Consider the following 17,652-nt stretch of genomic DNA (forward strand, 5'->3'; position numbering starts at 1 on the left):
TCAGAGCTACGCCTGTGGAGTATTTACTTGTAGTAAGTTCAGCAGATCCAGTCTGTTTGCTAACAGCTTGCAGCTAAGGTCCCAGCTGAAGAGAGAGTTCCCTGGGGATCCAGGGATGACAGGAAAGATTTTTATTTGTTACTGTCTTGACAGCATATAATACCTTCCACTTTCTCCTTCTGAATGTCACTAAATTCCTCCCAAACTAGAACAGAAGGCCAGATTTTTCCCAAGTCTTGAGGAAAACCTCAGATCTGAAAGAGGAGGTGTACTTGTAGCAGTAGCTTGAAGAAAGGTGTGAGTAAATAGAGAAAAGACAAACAGAATGTGTTTTAACTTGGGGCCTCTGCTCTTCAAACCATGCTGTTAAGGAAGCTCTCTTCTCAGTTACCCCTCTAGGAGGGGAGAAGTTAGTTTGGTAGAGAGCTCTGAATTTAGCAAAACAACACAGTTGCAATCATAGCTGCGTGTGTTTTGATTTTGTACTTTTTTTCTGTCTTGGAAAAGCAATGGTCTTACCAGCTCTATTCTCTTTCCTGTTTGTTAGGTCTGCCTAACCACGGACAAACCAGACAAATGGTAAGAGAATGTTCATTTAACCAAAACAGGGAAAAAAACACCCCAATGATTAACCTGCACTAGCTAGAACACCCTGCTAAACAGTAGCGTGTCACTTCTGTCTTTGCTCTTTGCAGCTGGTCACGCTTCCCAATTAACTGAAAAGCTTTAAGAAATATCATTTTGGCCCATATGAAACTCCCAAGTGGTTAAACACAAATTAAACCTCAAATCTATCCATTTATGTACTTACAAATTAGATTGTGTTTGGAGTGGAACGTTTTGTTTCATACGGAAACTTGAGTGGCTGTTTATAGCAAAGTTCTGGGATGTGTTCAGAGGTAGAATGTGTTTCCCCAGAGGAGGAAGGTTTAAATGATGGAAGGGTTTGCTTGGAAAACAGTTTTGTTGTTTTTTTGGTTGCTTTTATTTGTTTTTTTTAAGGAAGTTGGTGTGCAAGTTGTCTGCTGAGAATGCTTGAGTTTGATGTGCTGCTTTTTGAGTCCAAATTACTCATAGCCTTTCATCCATTATGCTGAGTTTTATCAAAGGCAGAAGCAAATAGCCAGTCTTATTGATGCATCTCTGGCAAAATGCTTTCTCTTGAAACGCACCTCTGTGTGAAGGGGCCAGTGCAAAGTCTGTCCAGCACTTTTCCCCCCTTACACATGGCTATGGGACAGAATGTGAAGTATCAATTTCCCCCCCTTCCCCCAAATGATCTTCTGGTGTTGATGAAGTGGAGCTTGCCTCATCAGGTGAACTGCCACCCTGTATTAGCGTCAGTAGAGTCACTCTGAGCTGGGTCAGTCAGCAGCAGGTATGACCGATGGACACTGAATGGTGATTACAAGCATTATTAAATCTAATGCTGTTCTGGGATAGTGGGCAGTGTCATGAGGGCAGGTTCTAACTTGGGCATGCTAGTCTACTTGTGATAGCAAAGCATTCATTTGATTTGTTACTTGGGCACCTGATCTGAAGTGGTAAATTGTATTCCTCTGTGAATTCAGCTTCATTTCTTGTCACTGAGGAGACTGGCTACTTGTTTGTGTCTGCTGAATAAACCAACTCAGTGCAGTGGGAGAAATCTGTGATGACTTAACACTTCTTAGGTGTTTGTTTCAGGGTGAAACCCCTGAACTCCCTTGTTTCTGGATGCTTGATAAATAAAGTGTGCTAATGAACTCAAAGATTCACATTTCAGGACAAACCATTTGAAACAGAATGCTCTGTGTAGGTAGAGAAAAGGCAACTGGAAAGCACAGGGCTGCCCCTTCTAGGTATTTCCAAGAACTTTCTCCAGAGTTGTTCTCCTGTGTATGCAGCACATGTGAAGAAAACATCCTTCCCAACCCTAATGAAGGGTTTTACTTGGAGAAATCTGGAGGGGGTAAAAAAAAACCAACCCAAAGCAACCCAAACCACAACAACAGAAAAGCTTTTTGAGATCTTTTCCTTAATAAATATCAAATATAAAAGCAATTCTTGAAGTATTTCAGTGGTCTGCTGTGATGCTGAAGTTGTCTTGTATAATGTGGAGCTGGGCAACAAAAAGAACTTAAATGGTTATTGCACTTGGATACAACAGCTTTAAAGAACTTGGGCTTTTGAAAGGTGGGGTTTTGTTTGTTTAGCTCTAAAGCCCTGTTCTTCTACAGGAAGGAGATCTTCCTAGCACCCTTGATTAAGGCAGGTCCACAAAAACCAAGTCATTCTCATTTTTTGCTTTCTCCTCAGGTAAAAATGAGATAGACTCTGGGTTTTGTTGATTTTTTTCCCATGGTTGACAGACTGAAGTCTTCCCTTTCTAAGTCAAAGTGTTCAAATTTGGTTGAGCTTTTGCCGTAACCTGACACTTCAGGACTTGAATGCCTCAGGACCCCACCTTTCCTTCTGAGGTGGATCTCCAGGCCAGACAGCCCTTCATGTACACACTCAATTTCCTCTTTGGTGGGCAAAAGAGGAAGCCTCGGTGCACCTGAGGAGATGGTCTGACCTTGAATGATGGCCTCTGAAATACCAAAACTAAATTTCCATTGGGGCATTTTATGACCAGATTAAATTTGCACATATCAAGTTTTCTAGGCCCTTACTTTGCATCTTTCCTGACTGTCCAACTGTTCAGTGGGGTTTCTCAGCATGCTAATCAGCAAGAAGAGAGGCAGCAGAACTGGACTTGAAATGATCAAGGACAGCTGCACTTGGCTCTCTTTCATCTGCACCTCTCTTAATAATAGCTTATGTTTTTCCAGCGGACTGGAAGGGGGCTACTGTGGGTCTGGAAAACTAAACCGGTCTTGACTTGCAAAGCAAACATGTTAGATGTGGGAAGTCTGTGGTGTTAAATACTAAAAGGATTTGATGATGAAAGCTCTTAGCTTTGTACTACTAGATTTGTTTTCAACAATGTATTTAATGATATACTGTCCTCATTAAATATTAACCTCCCTAGAACAAAAAGGATATGGGTAAGTTTGGTACCCCAGAATAACTATACATTCTGATTTTTGTATTTGATTTGCTGTGTAGCCAGATTTCCTTCCCTGAAATCAGTAGAGCTGCTCTAATTTATGGTAGTAGCTGAAATCTAAACCTTAATGCTCACTCTTTTGAACTGGACATCATCTTTCAGACACAAGCAACAGCTTATTGGTAATGCCTTCCATTTATTATTTGCCCTATCGCTGGAGTATTGCTGTCCTGTTGTATATTGAAGATGCCTAACCTCTCCTGCTTGTGGGCAATTGCTTTTATGTGGATTCTGTGTTGTCATGGGCAAGAGGGGAAATCTTTACCGTAAACTCTCAACAACTGATAGGAAGATCTTGATCCCTCTTTGAGTGCTTGTCACACGCTGCTGGAGGTTTGTTGCAGTCTATAATTGTACTTTTTTATGTATCGTGTTAGGGACCAAGCCGAAACTTGCTGCTCAATGGGAAATCATACCCAACAAAAGTCCGATTAATTCGTGGTGGATCCATGCCTCCAGTGAAAAGGAGGAGGATGAACTGGATTGATGCACCAGATGATGTTTTTTACATGGCCACTGAAGAAACCAGGTAGGAAACTTGGTCTTTGAGAGGATTTACGGGGAGATCTTGTGGTTAGGGCTCCTTGAGGGTGCTGCAGCTGCTGCTTTTGTGGTTGGTCGGGGATCTCTTCAGCAGATCCGCCACTACAAACTGAATGCAGAGACTGTTGCTCATCTTGAGTTGGATAAAGGCTGTGATAGACCTAAATAGTGTCTGATGTGCCTAATCATGTACTTGCATTCCAGAGAAAGTAGATTCTCCTTCTTCCAGGGCACTTCCTGAATTAAGAGATGGGCAATAAGAGTCGGAAGACTGACTTGGGAAGTTCACCTGGTTCAGGCCCAAAAATACCTTTGAAGGTCTCACTGCAGCATCTCAGGAACATGATGTCTCTGGCACACAAGTGATGCTGAGGAACAGAGCCTCGCATGCTGGGTCTCTTGTAGTACCTCTCAGAATGTCTCCTTGTATGTCTGAATGCTGAAACCCACAAGTGGGTTGTGAATCTCACACAGAGGGTCTCTGGGGGCTGAGCTGCCTCATTTCTTTGATGGGTTATATTTACCTCAATAGCGGTGAGGTTTGTCCCTGCAGTGTCCATCTTCCTCCTTTGGTTGTACTGCTTCTACTAGTCCTTCTTGTTAGTCTGCCCACAGGATAAAAATAGAGCAAATTTCCTTGTGTGAGTTTCACCTTAAGCTCTGTTTATAGGCTGCTGACAGAGCAGTAGAAGCTATGTGGCCTGATCCCTAAAGCACAGCTTTTGTGTCTATGTTCCTAGTACTGATGTTTCTAGGCAGAGATGACTGCTTTCCTCAGAAAGGTAAATACATACGCTTGTGCAGTTTCCTGCCAAGAACTTGATGTCTCTCTCCTGGGTAACCTTGGAGAAGGTCAGAGCAAAGCTGCAGCCCTGCCCCTCAGCCCTCTCAGCATGCAGAGGTGCTCTGTGTCTGAAGCCTGGAGTTACCAACACTTTCAGTATCAGTGCCCCAACAGGCAGCGAAGCAACTTAACCTTTCCCTCCTGTACCTAGTGGAGATGGACATGGCAATTACTGAATGTCTGAGCCCTTAAAAGTGACCAAGGAGGTCAGGAGTTTGGAGTACTTCATCTCTTCTGGTACTACTAAATTTGGCACCACTCTGAGTATTCATTTGCTCAGCATGAAGTGCATAGTCAGAGTCCTGACATCCCCAACCTCCTCCTTAGCCTGCAAAGCATTTCCAGTGTCAGGTGACTGTTCTGTGGGCCTGCTATCAACAACAGGCTTCACAGACAAGCTGGAACTGCTAACATACAAGTTAATAACCACTCATCTGTTGGATCATCAGATTTCAGTGCAGAAAACTCCTCAGAAGAAACATTAATTTCGTTTTCAGACTTGTTCCTGTGGACACCTTTAATGAGACTGTGCATTTCACACCAGTTTGTATCTTTAGCTTGTTTTCCCCTTCTCCTTGTCCTGTGAGATGCTCTGAAAGTGAGCAGTGGGACGCCATTTATAACTGCAACTGAAGTGACAGAAGGATTTCATTTGCAGGGGATGCAGTTTCCTTATTCCTGTTGTCATCTTGCTCTGGTAAAGAGGGGCTGGGATCCTGTTACAGACATGCAGCTCTGCAGGTTCATGTGCTGTTGTGGGTGCAGGGTATACAGTCTCTAATTCAGTCCTTAGGTGCCCAAGGCTTATTTGATAATCCTGCAGCTACAAGAAGACATCACTTCTTGACATCTTTATCATCTGATACACAAGAAATACCACAGAGCTGAGGCAGTAATGTCTCAGTACTACTGCAAGGTCCAGACCTGTGATCTGTACCAAACAGTGGGAATATTCATCAAGTGTGATGTTGGGCATTTACTGTTAGAGGCCCAGAATCATCTGCTCATACAGAAGCACTGACTGAGGCAGGAAAGATCAGTCCCACAGCAACCAGCACTGTCTCTAAGGCAGAAATCACAGTGCAGAGATAGAGATCAGCTCAGTAAGACCTTATCTCTTCCATTTAAAAGAAAAAGAAAGAAAAGAAAACAGAACAGGCTTCTTTGTCTGGCAGCCTTGCTGCTTAGCTGCCTGATGAGTGCTGAAAGGAGGTGTTTGGCAGCCTGTTGAAAAGCAGGGAAGCCTGAGGATGCAGCATTGTAAGCGGCACGGGTTTTCTGTCGGGCATTTCACCTCTAACTTTTCCCTGAACCATCTGCTGCGTTCCAGTGTCAAGAATGTAAGACTTGTTTGTGAGCTCTGAAACAATTTGAGCTTTGTGTTGGCTCCATAGCAATCAATCTAGCAGCAGTATCTGCATATCATCCTCCAGCTGAGGGTCAGGCTGTGTTTTTGGTCACAGAAAATAGGTTTCCCTAAAGTTTTATACTCCCCCTCCTCCTCCTCCTCCTCCTCCTCCTCCCTTTTTTGTGTAGGACTGTGCTAGAAAATCATATAGCTTTGAAGGAGCAGTTTGAAAAGGTGGTTGATTGAAACGAGTAAGTTTTTGAATTGAAGCCTCACAGTAAGGAGCTCAGCATTTATAATTGATGGGAGTGGAGGCAGTGAGTGACCTGATCAGAATGGAGAGCCGCCATGAAATGTGCTGCTGGCTCAGGGGGTGTGCTGCAAGGAGCTCTGCTGCCTAAAAGTAGATCAGCTTCAGCTCAGTGAGTCTTGGAAAAATCATCACATCGAGAGTTCATTTTTCTTTCTCTCCCCACGAGCCACTTTTCAGCCCTGTTCTCTCTTCTCCCCACCCTGTGGCCTTCCAGCTGGAGAAGGCACCGGAGGTGTGGGGGCACTGGGCAGACGACACGTCACTCTGTGTGTAAGTGCTATGCAGCAGGCTTGTTGTGCTCAGTGGGCAGAAGAAACAAGTGAAGAGCTGACCAAATCTGACAGAGCTGATTCAAAATCCTCAACTGGAGTTGTTGGTTTGTCAATGCTGGTGGTGTTGAGGGTAAATTTTCAGGCGGAATAGTATTTTGACCAGTTTCTTCAGCAACCAATGCATCTCAAATGCAGAAATCATAGCACAGTGATAGACATATCAGCTTAGTAAAGCTGTGCCTCTTCCATCTTAAAAAAGACCCAACAACACAAAAACAAACCCAAACCCCCAAACCAACCTGAAAGAAAAACACAAAACCAAAAACCCTGCACCAAAACCAAAAGGCTCTCTTGGCCCTAGCAGTGTTGAGTAACTGAAAACGTGGACATTACCTTTGAGGGACAGATGGCTGAGTTGTGGATTGTAAAGCCCTGTGTCTGCCCTTCCTCTGGAGCTGTATCAGATCTCTTGGGGGAAGCCCAAGAAATTAAGGTAGGAGCCTATCAGGGTGGGCAGTGCTCCCTTATCAGACCCTCCTTGTTGTCCCAGTTCCTGAACTGGAGGCTGTGTACAGTGAGTACTGGTGGGACTACTCTGTGGATATTTATTACTTTCCTTTCTAATCTCTGTGCCTTTGGCCACCACAGCACCCTCTGGAAATGAATTCCTCATGTTTTTTACATAGTGGGTTTTTCAGCATTGCTGTGGTTTTTAAAGGATACTTCCTTTAGCTCTAAGGCTAGTATTGACAAAAAGAAACAATCATTCTGTGTTGTCTCTTTCTACTGTATTTTGCTAATTTAAAAACTTCGGTGCATCCCTCTCCTTTACCTTCTCTCCACATAGAAACCACTGTGTCTGACACGAGTACAGGGCAGCTCTTAACTAGTGCGAGCCATGACTATTGCCTTTTTCTGGGTTGAGCACGTGGAGTGTGGGAGAAATAAGAGGAGGAGACGTCCTGTTAGTGTTCCCAGTCAGGGGGGAAAAGGCTGCAGCATTGATGCCCTGGCTGGTGGCCGTCAGGGAGCTGCCCGGCACCTCCATGGGAGCCCAAGCCCTGCTGGCTGGTGCTGTGGTGGGTTTCTTTTGAAGAGGCAGCTGTGTGCACCTGCTTGGGGCTGGGGAACGTCAGAGAGCTCTGTGAGAGATGGATTAGCAGGCTGGGGAAGCAGCCAGAAGGGGCTGGGTTGGAATTTGGCTCTGTAAATCCCCACAAAGCTGCCCACGACGTGCCCGACGTGACATACCCGCGCGCCTCAGGCTCAATTAGCGGTGCAGAGACCGGCCGTCGCGACCGTCTCATGTGGTGTAGCCGCTGCAGTGGGCCCTGTTGCCACGAGGCTGGGCCAGAGCCTTCTGCTCTGCAGGGGCAGGGTTCTGGAACAGCAAGTGCTGTTTCCCCGGGGAAGGCGTCTCGGAAACAAGCGGCTTGGCCCTGTCCCGTCGGCGAGCGGCCTCTGCGTGTGCAGGCCTGGTTTGGCCGGGAGAAGCGGAGAGGCCTGCAGCGCCTCAGCCTCCAGCCTCTGTAATCTGTTCCTTTCTTCCTTGCTGTCTGCAGGAAAATCCGCAAGCTGCTTTCCTCCTCCGAAGCCAAGCGAGCCGCCCGACGCCCCTACAAGCCGATCATCCTGCGGCCCATGCAGGCGGTGCCGCTGCGCCAGCCCATGAACGACGAGCCCATCATCATCGAGGATTAACGCAGGCCGAGCAGCTCTCCCTCCCTCCCTCCCTCCCGCCCTCCCTCCTGCCCTCCCTCCCTCTGGCCTGCGGCACATCCGCCGGAAAGAATCTCTCCTCCAGTATATACTTGAGTTTCTATGGCTACAGAGTTTGAACTAACTGTTGAAGAGAGGGAACTTTTGAGGAACTGTTTTGCATCTTTTAAACCCTTAAAAGGAACTTGGCCCTGCTCTGAGCCTCTGACCACAGACTGCTCTCTCTCGCGCGCGCTCTCTCCTTCTCTCTCTCCTTTCTTTTTCCTGGTTTTTGTTCCTTTTCATTTTTGGTAGCCTCTTTTCCCCTTTGCTTCTACCCCTTTTGTAGACAGGGGGAGGGAAAGTCAGTTTAACTTATTAAGAGAATGTGGACTAGTACTTTCTAGCTTTGTTTCCTCTTCCGATGTCCGAAGAGCTAGAACCCTTCATTTTGTGACTGAGCTCTCGTTGCAAAGCCATTTTTACGAGGCTGTGCTGTAAGATTTTTTAATTTGGTTTTCCTTTTCTTTTTTTTCTAATTTTGTGGACGGTGCCATTTTTTTATTTCATTTATATTATTTCTTTTGTAGATAAATTTCCAACCTTTAGCTGATGTTTGGAAATAGGAGCTGAAAGCCAGGCCCCGGTTCAGCCAGTTTGCTTTGGTCCTGTCCCTTAACATCCTTTGGATCGTTTTGCACGGCCGGTTGTGCACATGCACCAGACAGCAACAACTCAGGCTGAGAAAGGAGTGAGCTAAGAACGGAAGAACCTTGCAGAACATTACACTAACCTTGTGTGCAGTGGAGGCCAGGCTGCCAGGATCAGCTGTCCTTACTCTAGTAGAGGTTGCCCTGGGAGATCTTGGCCCGTGGCGTTTCCCCCAGTAACCAGCAGTTTGCTGCCTTCTCTCTGACATCTGGATTCCTACGTGCTGTTGCACCACCAGGACCCAGCAGTAGGCCCAGCAATCCAGCAAGTGTAATGAATTGCTTTGCTCTGGCTCCAAGAGTCAAGTCCACCGATGCCCAGGGACATTTTGCTTAGAACTCTGAACCTGTTTGTGAGATTTTTTTTGGACACACCTCTCCCAGGACGGGACCTGGTTTCTCTTTAATTGCGTTACTGTACGTTTCCCATTTTGAAGGGAATTTAAAATGACAGCTGGGTTTTCATTTGAACACGTTGTGTCTAAAACTAAGTGGGTTTTTCCCCCCCTCCCTTGACATTTCTTGTGTTTGAGGTTTCTTGCATCTCTTGAACTTCTTATGTATTTGGAAGTCTGTATAATTTCTTTTTCATACGTCTCCTCATTGCAGTGCATTTGCTGAATGCCCTGCTCTGTTTTGAAAGGATGTAAACTATCATTTGCAACTTGTGCTGATCTGTACATGTACCTGCCTCAAGCAGACACAGCATGTAATAACCCCCGAGTCATTCCATATGTGTCAGCGGTGAGATGAGCCAAAGTTGTATTTGGGTTATCACAGTCCAACCGTGATTCTGTGCGACGCTGCTAACCCCCACCTTGGGTTAGACAGAAAGGAATCCCCACAAAAGGCAAACAATTCAGTTAACTTTACTTAATAAACCTGGAAAGTGAGCTTTTGTGAAACATCTGCTTTTTGTCTCTTCTGAAGTAACTGCCAGTGCCGTTAACGCTGAGCAGGGCAAGAGTCCTCTTTGTAGTGTGACTCCCCTCACACGCAGCTGAAACATCTCTAGCACTTCAGGCTGTGACTCCTTCCCTCCCTGCCTCCCTCCCTTTGAAGGCAGCAGCAGATGCAGCTCTGAATGGGCCTTTTGTCTGCAGTGGCTCATGCCTCTTGCTGATCAGGGACACGACTCTGGCATGTGGCAGAGTGAAATCCCCGGGGTCAGCAACCGAACCCACCAACCCTCGAGCACTTCAGTTCTCCATCTGTTCCTCACCGGGGTAAGCAAAACGGCCTCAAGGTTTGATCTCATTTGCTGCTTAGGAGTAGTAACAATCACTCTGTGGCTGTGAGGAGCTGTGCAACGTTGCATGTGTTGGAAGGGTATCCTGTGCTGCTGCTGCTCAGAGTTTCCTGTCCGTAACTTCAAAGGACAGCCAGTTCCTGAAGGTTAGGCTGGGTAGCACCAAGCTTAGCAGAAGGAAAGCCTCCAGGGCTGCCCCAGAGACCATTGGCAGTTTCACTTTGCCTCTATCCCTCTGCAGGACTAACCCCACGCACCTAAGAAACGCTGCCAGCTCAGGTGCTGTGTGAGGGAAGGGCCCTGTAGGGATTCCTTCCTCTTGCAGAATGAAATCTGAAGGGATCACTTGGAAAACCTCTGTGCCCAAATTGGCTTTAGCCCCTCTGGAGAGGGATTTGGGGCTGTAGCAGCAGGCCCTGCTCTGCTGTGGCATGGGGAGCTCGGGTCCCCGCATGCCAGGTACGATGTAGGCGGGTTATTAGAGAAGCTGTTGTGGCTGCAGAGGAAGAGCTGGGAGTTACCACGCGGGGGTGCCAGCCCTGCACTTCCCGGCAGCTTAAAAGCTTTCTTGGAGCAGCTCCAGAGCTGACTCTGGGAACAGGTCCAGGCGATCAGGGAATATCCTGTGCAGCCCAGGCTGTGAGGGATCCCTCGCGTGGCCTTTAACGTGGGTGCCGCTTCTCCACGCGATGCAGCAGGCTTCATGTGTTTCGCTGCCTCGCTTCACTTGGCACCGTTCACAGCGTCCCTCCCACCCGCTGCAGAGCCTGTGGGATTATAGGGAGTCACAGTGAGAGGTGCTGGGCTGGCACTGGGGTGCGTTGGCTCTGAGGAGCAGAGTCTCCAGGCTGTGGTGAGTTCAGCATTTTACAGGCTCAGAAGTAGCAGGGAGCTGGTCAAGAAAGACTTTGAAGAACAGACCAAAACTCCGAACCTTCCTACAATGCTTCATGCCAAGGGTTTTCCTTACAGATGTTTTTGTGTAGCGAACTTTGGAATTTGGGGAAGGCTTTGACTTTGCCTTTTAGCAGCTTGTCAGTAGCAGCTCCCTGCGGTCTCTGTGTTTGATGCTGTAACCTGAAGGCAGCTCCCTGTCTATCACAGCTCTGTTGAAATAGTGGGGAGGAGGGAGGAAAAAAGCCAAGCGTGACCAAAACTAACCGTGTGGAACCTGGTGTCCCTGCTGTGGGAGGTGGGCTGTAACCAGGACACTGCTGCAGAGCTGCAAACCAAAACACAAGCTCAAATCTCCTTTGAAATGGAAATTTGGAGCCCATGCCAGTTCTGTGGGCTCTGGCTCTCAGTGTGAGCATTACACAAGCCAGACCTCGGGAAGCCCCAGAGCCTCTTTGGGATGGTGGTGCTGGAGCTGCTTTCTACCGTGGAGGAGGGGATGGGGACAGCTGACCTGCCCAAACCACGGCGTGGGCACGACCATGCTGCTGTGCTGAGCACTGGCCTGGGAGGTGGGCAAACCTGGGGGATTTAAGAGCAAGACTGAAATGTAGCTAATTTTGGCTGGGAGGAGAAAGAGTTTGATACAGAAACTGGACCCTCCTCCATCTCTTAAAGCATTTCTCAATCCAACATGAGGGCACAGGCTTAAAAACACTTTAACTCAAAATAAGCATTGGCAGCAGTTTAGAGGGAGAAAGGAGAGATGGGAGAGATGAGTACAGAAAGGCAAGCCCTGGCATGACAGTCCTCTCTAGTTGGTGAGCGTTTGCTTGGGCTTTCTTCCTGTGAATGTGCTTTTTAGTCAACACTTTTCCAGGAGAGCCTGCAGGAGCCAGCAGTGGTGGGGTCAGCCATGATCCCCATCTTCAGGACACAGACATGGCCTGAGCATGTGTGTGCCCCTTTCTGCCGTCCGCGAGGGAGGAGGCTGCTGTGCCCTATGTTCCTGCTGCCCCTCCCGCCCTTCCTGAGGACTGACCAGAAGGGTTTTTCTCTGCTCAGACAGCTTTGGCACCTGGGGAATGAAATGACCACGTTTCCTCCATGCAGGTTCTCGGGAGGGGAAAAGCTGTTGCAAGAAAAGACACGTGGTAAATTCAGAATGGGCCATGGGGCTGGGGGCTTGTCCCCATCTCCTCTCCTGCCTGGAGGAAGGTCAGGCTGAAACACTCAATTCCTGCCCTGGGCTGTGAGAGTTCATTCACCACATTCCTGGAGAGAGTCTGAGTAACATAAATTCAGCCTCTTTCTGCAGGCAGCTTCCTCCCCTCCTGCCTGCAAGGGGACTCTCCACCTGGATCCTCTGCTCCTTGGGGCGCAGGCAGCAGATTTACAGCTCTTTGAGGGAGCCTTTCAGCCAAGTCTGCTCCTTCAGATGCTTCCAGCAAGTCAGCTGCCCCTGTGCAGGGCAGACAGGAGGGGAGCGTGCGGATGTGGAGCAGGGCTGGGGGTGTGTGCACGCTCATTTCCCTGCATCCTGCCAAGATGCAAGATGCAGGGCTGCCTGCTGCAGACCAGGGGCAAACACACTGCAGTGGTTCTTCCCCCCTTGTGCTGCCAAGGGAGAAGATGGAGCCACAGGGATTTATCAGCACCCATGAGGTGCTGGGTTATGTCTGCCCAACCCCGTCTCTACCCCCAGGAGCTCACCGAGAGCTGTGAACATGGAGCACAGCCAAAACTGGCAGCCAGACCTTGTTGCGCCATGGCCAGCCTGACCTCTGCCCACAGAGTGTCCAGGAGGGGCCATGGGCTGGGGAGAGCTCAATGACAAACGGCCCGTGGTGCCTCACAGGGCCAGGAGCTGAACTTTGCCACCAAAGCCCAGCTCTGAGCACAACCTGTCCCTCGGGACACCCCTTCCTTCCCTTTCCTTCTCCAGGAAAGGCCAGGGGAGAGCTGCTGGTGCAGCAGTCCCCATGCCTGGCTCCCTGCACGCGGCCTCCCCGCCTAGCTGCAGCCTTGAGAGCTGCCCTTGCCTCTCTGCAGCTGCTCTGCAGCTTTTCCTTGGGTCAGAGCCCTGCTTTGCAGGCACCTGCAGCCCATCTCGTGGAGGCACCGTGTCCGCTCCATGGAGGCTCAGGTGCTCCACACCACGTACCTGCGGCACTGCCCGTGGGCCCTGGGGATGGGGACACTGGGGACATCCATTCCCGCTTGCAAGGACAAGTGGGATGTGTGTAGGTCTGCTTATCACAGGCGTGAGGGTGCTATCTGCCCTGGCTGATACCAGCAGGGACTGCCATGCCTTTAAAGGACAGAAGCGACAAGTGGATGGTCAGAGCTGCTGATAGCAGGGGCCGGGGCCGGGCGCTGACGTGCCGAGCTATGGCCAGTGGCATGTGCTGCCTGATGAGCCCCAGCTCCTGCCAGGCCCTCAGCACACTCTTCTTCTGGGCCTCCATCTGCTTGCTAATGTTTCCTAAGCCCCCAGGGTCCCCTTTCTGAGCCGTGTGCTTGTCCCGGGTGGCAGTGAGGTGGGGGGGCTGTGTCCCCCTCTCCGTTCCCACGGGGCTCCTGGTGTTGGGCAGCAGGGTTCTCCCCCTGCAGGTGCTGCCCCACTCAGCCTCCCATGCAGCTCAGCCTCAGGACAGAGGAAGGCCAGAGCCAGGAAAAAATGAAATTAAACTGTTTTCCCAATGTGTCACCTTGTGGTGACCCTCAGGTGAGGGATGGAGGGGACTGGGCACATGGGTGCACAGGAGGGGCTGTGGGCCACGCACAGGCAAACCCAGACAGCAGCAGCATCTTTCCTTAACCTTTCTTACTGGTTATTCTTCTCCACCCAGGCTTTTCTTGCCCTGTAACAAATCCAGCTGATCGTAGGCGCCAGCAAATGAGACACACAAGCAGAGGGGAGCAGAGGAAGGCTCTCCAGCCCCAGCTCCCACTATGAACATCCGCCAGTGAGTTTTTGTGGTATTTGCATCTGAAGGAAGAAGAAAGAGCAGAGGGGAGTCAGCATGGGGAGGGGGAGAGAGGTGAGCCAAAGGAGAGGCAGCCTGGGGGCAGTTATTCCTTATTTATTCCTTACTTTTCCTTCTCTTAATCTCCTTGCAAAGCTCTCTGGTTGACCTGCCCTGGGCTGAGGTCCCAAACAGTCTTGCACCTTTCAAATGCTCCCAGAAGAAGTGATCTGGGCTGCAGGGCCAGGGCCGGCCCCTCACTGTCAGCACAGCAGCCCCCCACATCTGGCAGCTCCCCTTGGGTGGCTGCTGCTTCCTGGGGGATGGCCAGGTCTGCTGGCACTAGCTTTGGGGTCTGGTTTGCTTTAGTCTCAGCCCTAGCTCAGAAGGGAGATTCTGCAGGGACGTGGCTCCTGCTCCACTGCATGCAGCATCCCTGTGGGAAGGGGCTGGGTGACAAACCCCCACGTTATCAAGGAGGGGGATGCCGGACTGCCAGGTGCTCTGTGGAGGAAAGCCCCAGCCTGCTCTCACGGCCCCTAAGTGGGTAATGCCTGTCAGGGCCAGCTCAGAGCAGATCAACTGCCAGTGCCCTGCACTGTGGTGTGTGCTCAGCTGGGGTGTCAGCTGGCCACAGCGGCTCAGGAAAGCCTGAGGCTGCATGGGGCCGGCTGCCATGAGAGGAAAATGGGTCACTGCTGGGGGCGTGAGTGAGGGCTGGAGAGATGGGTACCTCAGCAGGGACGGCCCTGGGCTTTGCACCGAGGTACATCTTGATGCATTCACAGGTGGCTTTGGCACCCACTGCCAGGAAAACCCCAGCTCAGCCCTTAGGTGAAGATGGAGCTCCCCATTTCTGGTGTAAAATGCATGATCTGTTGAAAGTGCCTCCCCAGGCTGGTCCCAGACGGCTCCTTCTAGCCTTGGTGCAGTGGCAGACGTGTGCCCAGCCTGCAGCCGTCTGGGAGCGTGGTACAGCGGGGTCAGGGGCATCCCCTGTGTGCCACCGTGCCAGTGCAGGCTCCTGCATCCCTGGCAGCAGGCTGTGCCACGGGTGTGCTCCCACAGCTGGCACCAGCCATGCTGCCCCAGAGAAGCTGTGCCATCCCTGCTTGCTCAGCCAGTGCCACTCCAGTTACCTGCCCGCTGTCCCCGTGTCCCCGGGCCAGCCCTGCCCTTGCTGTGGGGAGCATGCCAAGCCTAAGACACGCCAGATTAAGACCCAACCAGCTAAAGCCACTTTGCTCCTGAACGAGCATATCCGCATATCCGCTTGGGATTTAGCGCATTTGCGGGCAGGGATTCACACCTTTAGGTGATTTGGCCTAATTCCCCCCAGGCTCTAGGTGTGAAAAGTCCTTGGTGGGTGAGAGTCTGGCTGGGTGCTGGTTCTGCAGCGTGGCTGAGCCCAGGGCTCACCTGTGGCTGCCCCACACATGCTGTCAGGTGGGTACAGCCTTCCTCCTCCTCCTTCTCCTGTCTCCCCAGCCCCCAGGGCTGAGACACCAGCTGAGATTTCCTACAGATGCAGAGGTGGGAGAGGAGCTGCTGCAGGTGCAAGGACAGTGCTGCTGGTGCCATGCTAGCACCCAGCTGATGCCGTGGGGTGCTTTAGGGCAGCACACACAGCGAGTACTGCAGAGGGACCCGCAGGAGCGGCTGTGGAGGCAGCTGGCCTCCCAGAACTCAATAGCCCCACAAATCCCCAGCTCGTGCCTTGCCCTGGCTGCTGGTGCCGGGGTGGCTGCCGGCAGGGCCTGGCCGCGCTGGCTCCATGGCGGGGGCCTGCGGGGCTCAGCCGCCTCTCCCGGCGCTGTGTGGGGCCGGGGCGTCCCAGGGGCACCGCGGCCACCTGCCCCTGCACAGGGACCTCGCCGGCCACAAAGGCCACATTGTTGTGACAGCAGCTGGGCGCGGAGTGACGGGGACGCCTGGCTCCTTCTGACCCGCAGGGACGAGCGGCCCATGGAGGAACCCGCTGCGGACCGTCCTCATCCTGTCCCATCCTTGTCCTGCCCGGCCCCATGCGCCCGCGGGCCCGTCACTGCCCCAGCCCTTCCCGGCCGGCGCTTGGCAGCCGCCAGCTGCCAACACAGAAAGGAGGAATTAGATGACAATGGCGGCCGAGGGGAGCCGGCTGCCGGCTGATGAATAATGCAACGGCTCCGCTTCAGAGCAGCAGATTTCCTGTTTACCAGCCCCTGGCCGAGGCTGCCGAGGGTCCGGGGGTGCAGCCCCTGCAGCAGCCTGGCCACGGGCCCTGCTGTTCCACTGGCCTCCCCTGAGCCCCCATCCTGCGTGCCCTCTGCCCACAGCAGCCCCATGGCGTGGGGTACAGCCGTATCCTGGTGTGAGAGGCTTTCCCCAGCGTAGGGGCTCAGCACCCCACTTCAGGGTGAGGGACAGAGGGGACAAAGCTGCCCCTCCTGCCTGGGCAGCGCTTTGTGGCTCCCCGAGCATCCCTGAGCATCCCTGTGCTGCGGTGGCAGCAGCCCGAGGGATTTTCGACATCAGCGTTTCCATGGCAACAGAGTTAAATGGCGCCAGGGATCAGGGGGAGCTGCTGGGCGCTGGGGCAGGGCTGCCTGAGCCACCGGAGCGGAGGAATGTTACGGCAGGGAGGGCTGGGGTTGCTGGTGGAGGCAATGCCAGGGCATCTGTCCACTCTGCAGTGGGGCTGGAGATGCCCGAGCCCCTCTCCCCTCTCCTGAGGCCGACCTCACACCCAGGGCCGTGGCTGTGCCCTGCCAGCAAGGCCCCGGGAGATGTGCCTCGCTCCTCCCTCCCCTCATCCGCCTGCCATAGCCACTATCTCTGCTCCCCCAGGGCCTCTCGCCCTCGTCCCCCCGCCAAGGTCTCCCGTATCAGGCCTGTTGTCCTGGCTACTTAATCTGGGTTTCTCAGTTACCCCATCCGGAAAAAATGTGTCTAAGAATCCCCGTCACAGGCATGGCACTTCCCGGGCCGGGGGCTGCCGGCCGCCCCCTCCACCGGCCCTACACCTCCGCCCCACCCCGCTCCAAACCTGCCCCGGCACGGCCGTGGCTGCCAGCGCTGGGCCCTGCGCCGGGCTCTGAGGGTGGCTGCTGTCGGGATGCAGGCTCTGGGCTCCCTCAGACACCCACCTGCCACCCCAAAGGACCACAGCGATGGCCACGCACCTCTGTGGCTGCACAGGCCGTTGATTTTGGCAGCTCAACTGTGCACGCATGGGGCTTGAAAGCATCCCCCAGGCTGTTCCTGACCCTGAGAGAGAAGGCCAAGTGTCCCTAGCTGTCGCTAAAGAAGGAGGCTGTGTCCCTTAGCTGTCCCTAAGACAGAGTGCTGAGCATCCCTAGTTGTCCCTAAGAGAGGGCTAAGGGGAAAGGCAGCTCCTGTGCTTGCTCTTGCTCAAGCTCTGGGGCTGGGGGTGGTGGCAACGGGACCTGCTGGTCCCACGGGCAGCCCCAGAGTTGCTGGGCTGGGGCCGGGCCGGGCAGGGCAGCCCTGCTGCTCAGGCGGGCGCTGGAGGGGAGCAGGAGCGTTGCTGGTCAAAGCCCGCGTTTCATTGCTTTAATCGCAGCCTTTTTCTTTTCTCGTGGGCACTTGCATCCCTCGGGCTTTGGGAGACGGGGAACGGGCCCGAGGAGGTGTGGCTCGGTGTCCCCTGCACCTGCCGGCCCGGGACCGAGCCGAACGAGCCCGCGCCGGTCCCCCCGCGCCGCCGCTCGCCCCGCAGCTC

At 52.2% G+C, this 17,652-nt stretch overlaps 1 protein-coding gene across 2 annotated transcripts in view; it reads left to right on the top strand.

Moving 5' to 3' along the window:
• The window catches only part of MTA1 (metastasis associated 1), an 83,991-nt gene extending 74,279 nt beyond the window's left edge, over positions 1–9,712 (top strand). The window contains exons 18-20 of one of the 2 annotated variants that reach the window (XM_062003478.1): positions 548–579; positions 3,469–3,620; positions 7,974–9,712. In XM_062003478.1, the coding sequence (XP_061859462.1) occupies positions 548–579; positions 3,469–3,620; positions 7,974–8,112 (323 nt within the window). In that variant the 3' untranslated portion in view covers positions 8,113–9,712. The remainder of the gene's footprint in view (positions 1–547; positions 580–3,468; positions 3,621–7,973) is intronic. The other variant, XM_062003479.1, reaches the window with a different exon arrangement.
• Positions 9,713–17,652: the final 7,940 nt, after the last annotated feature.

The sequence above is a fragment of the Colius striatus genome, chromosome 10, assembly GCF_028858725.1.
Source record: "Colius striatus isolate bColStr4 chromosome 10, bColStr4.1.hap1, whole genome shotgun sequence".
Taxonomy (NCBI): domain Eukaryota; kingdom Metazoa; phylum Chordata; class Aves; order Coliiformes; family Coliidae; genus Colius; species Colius striatus.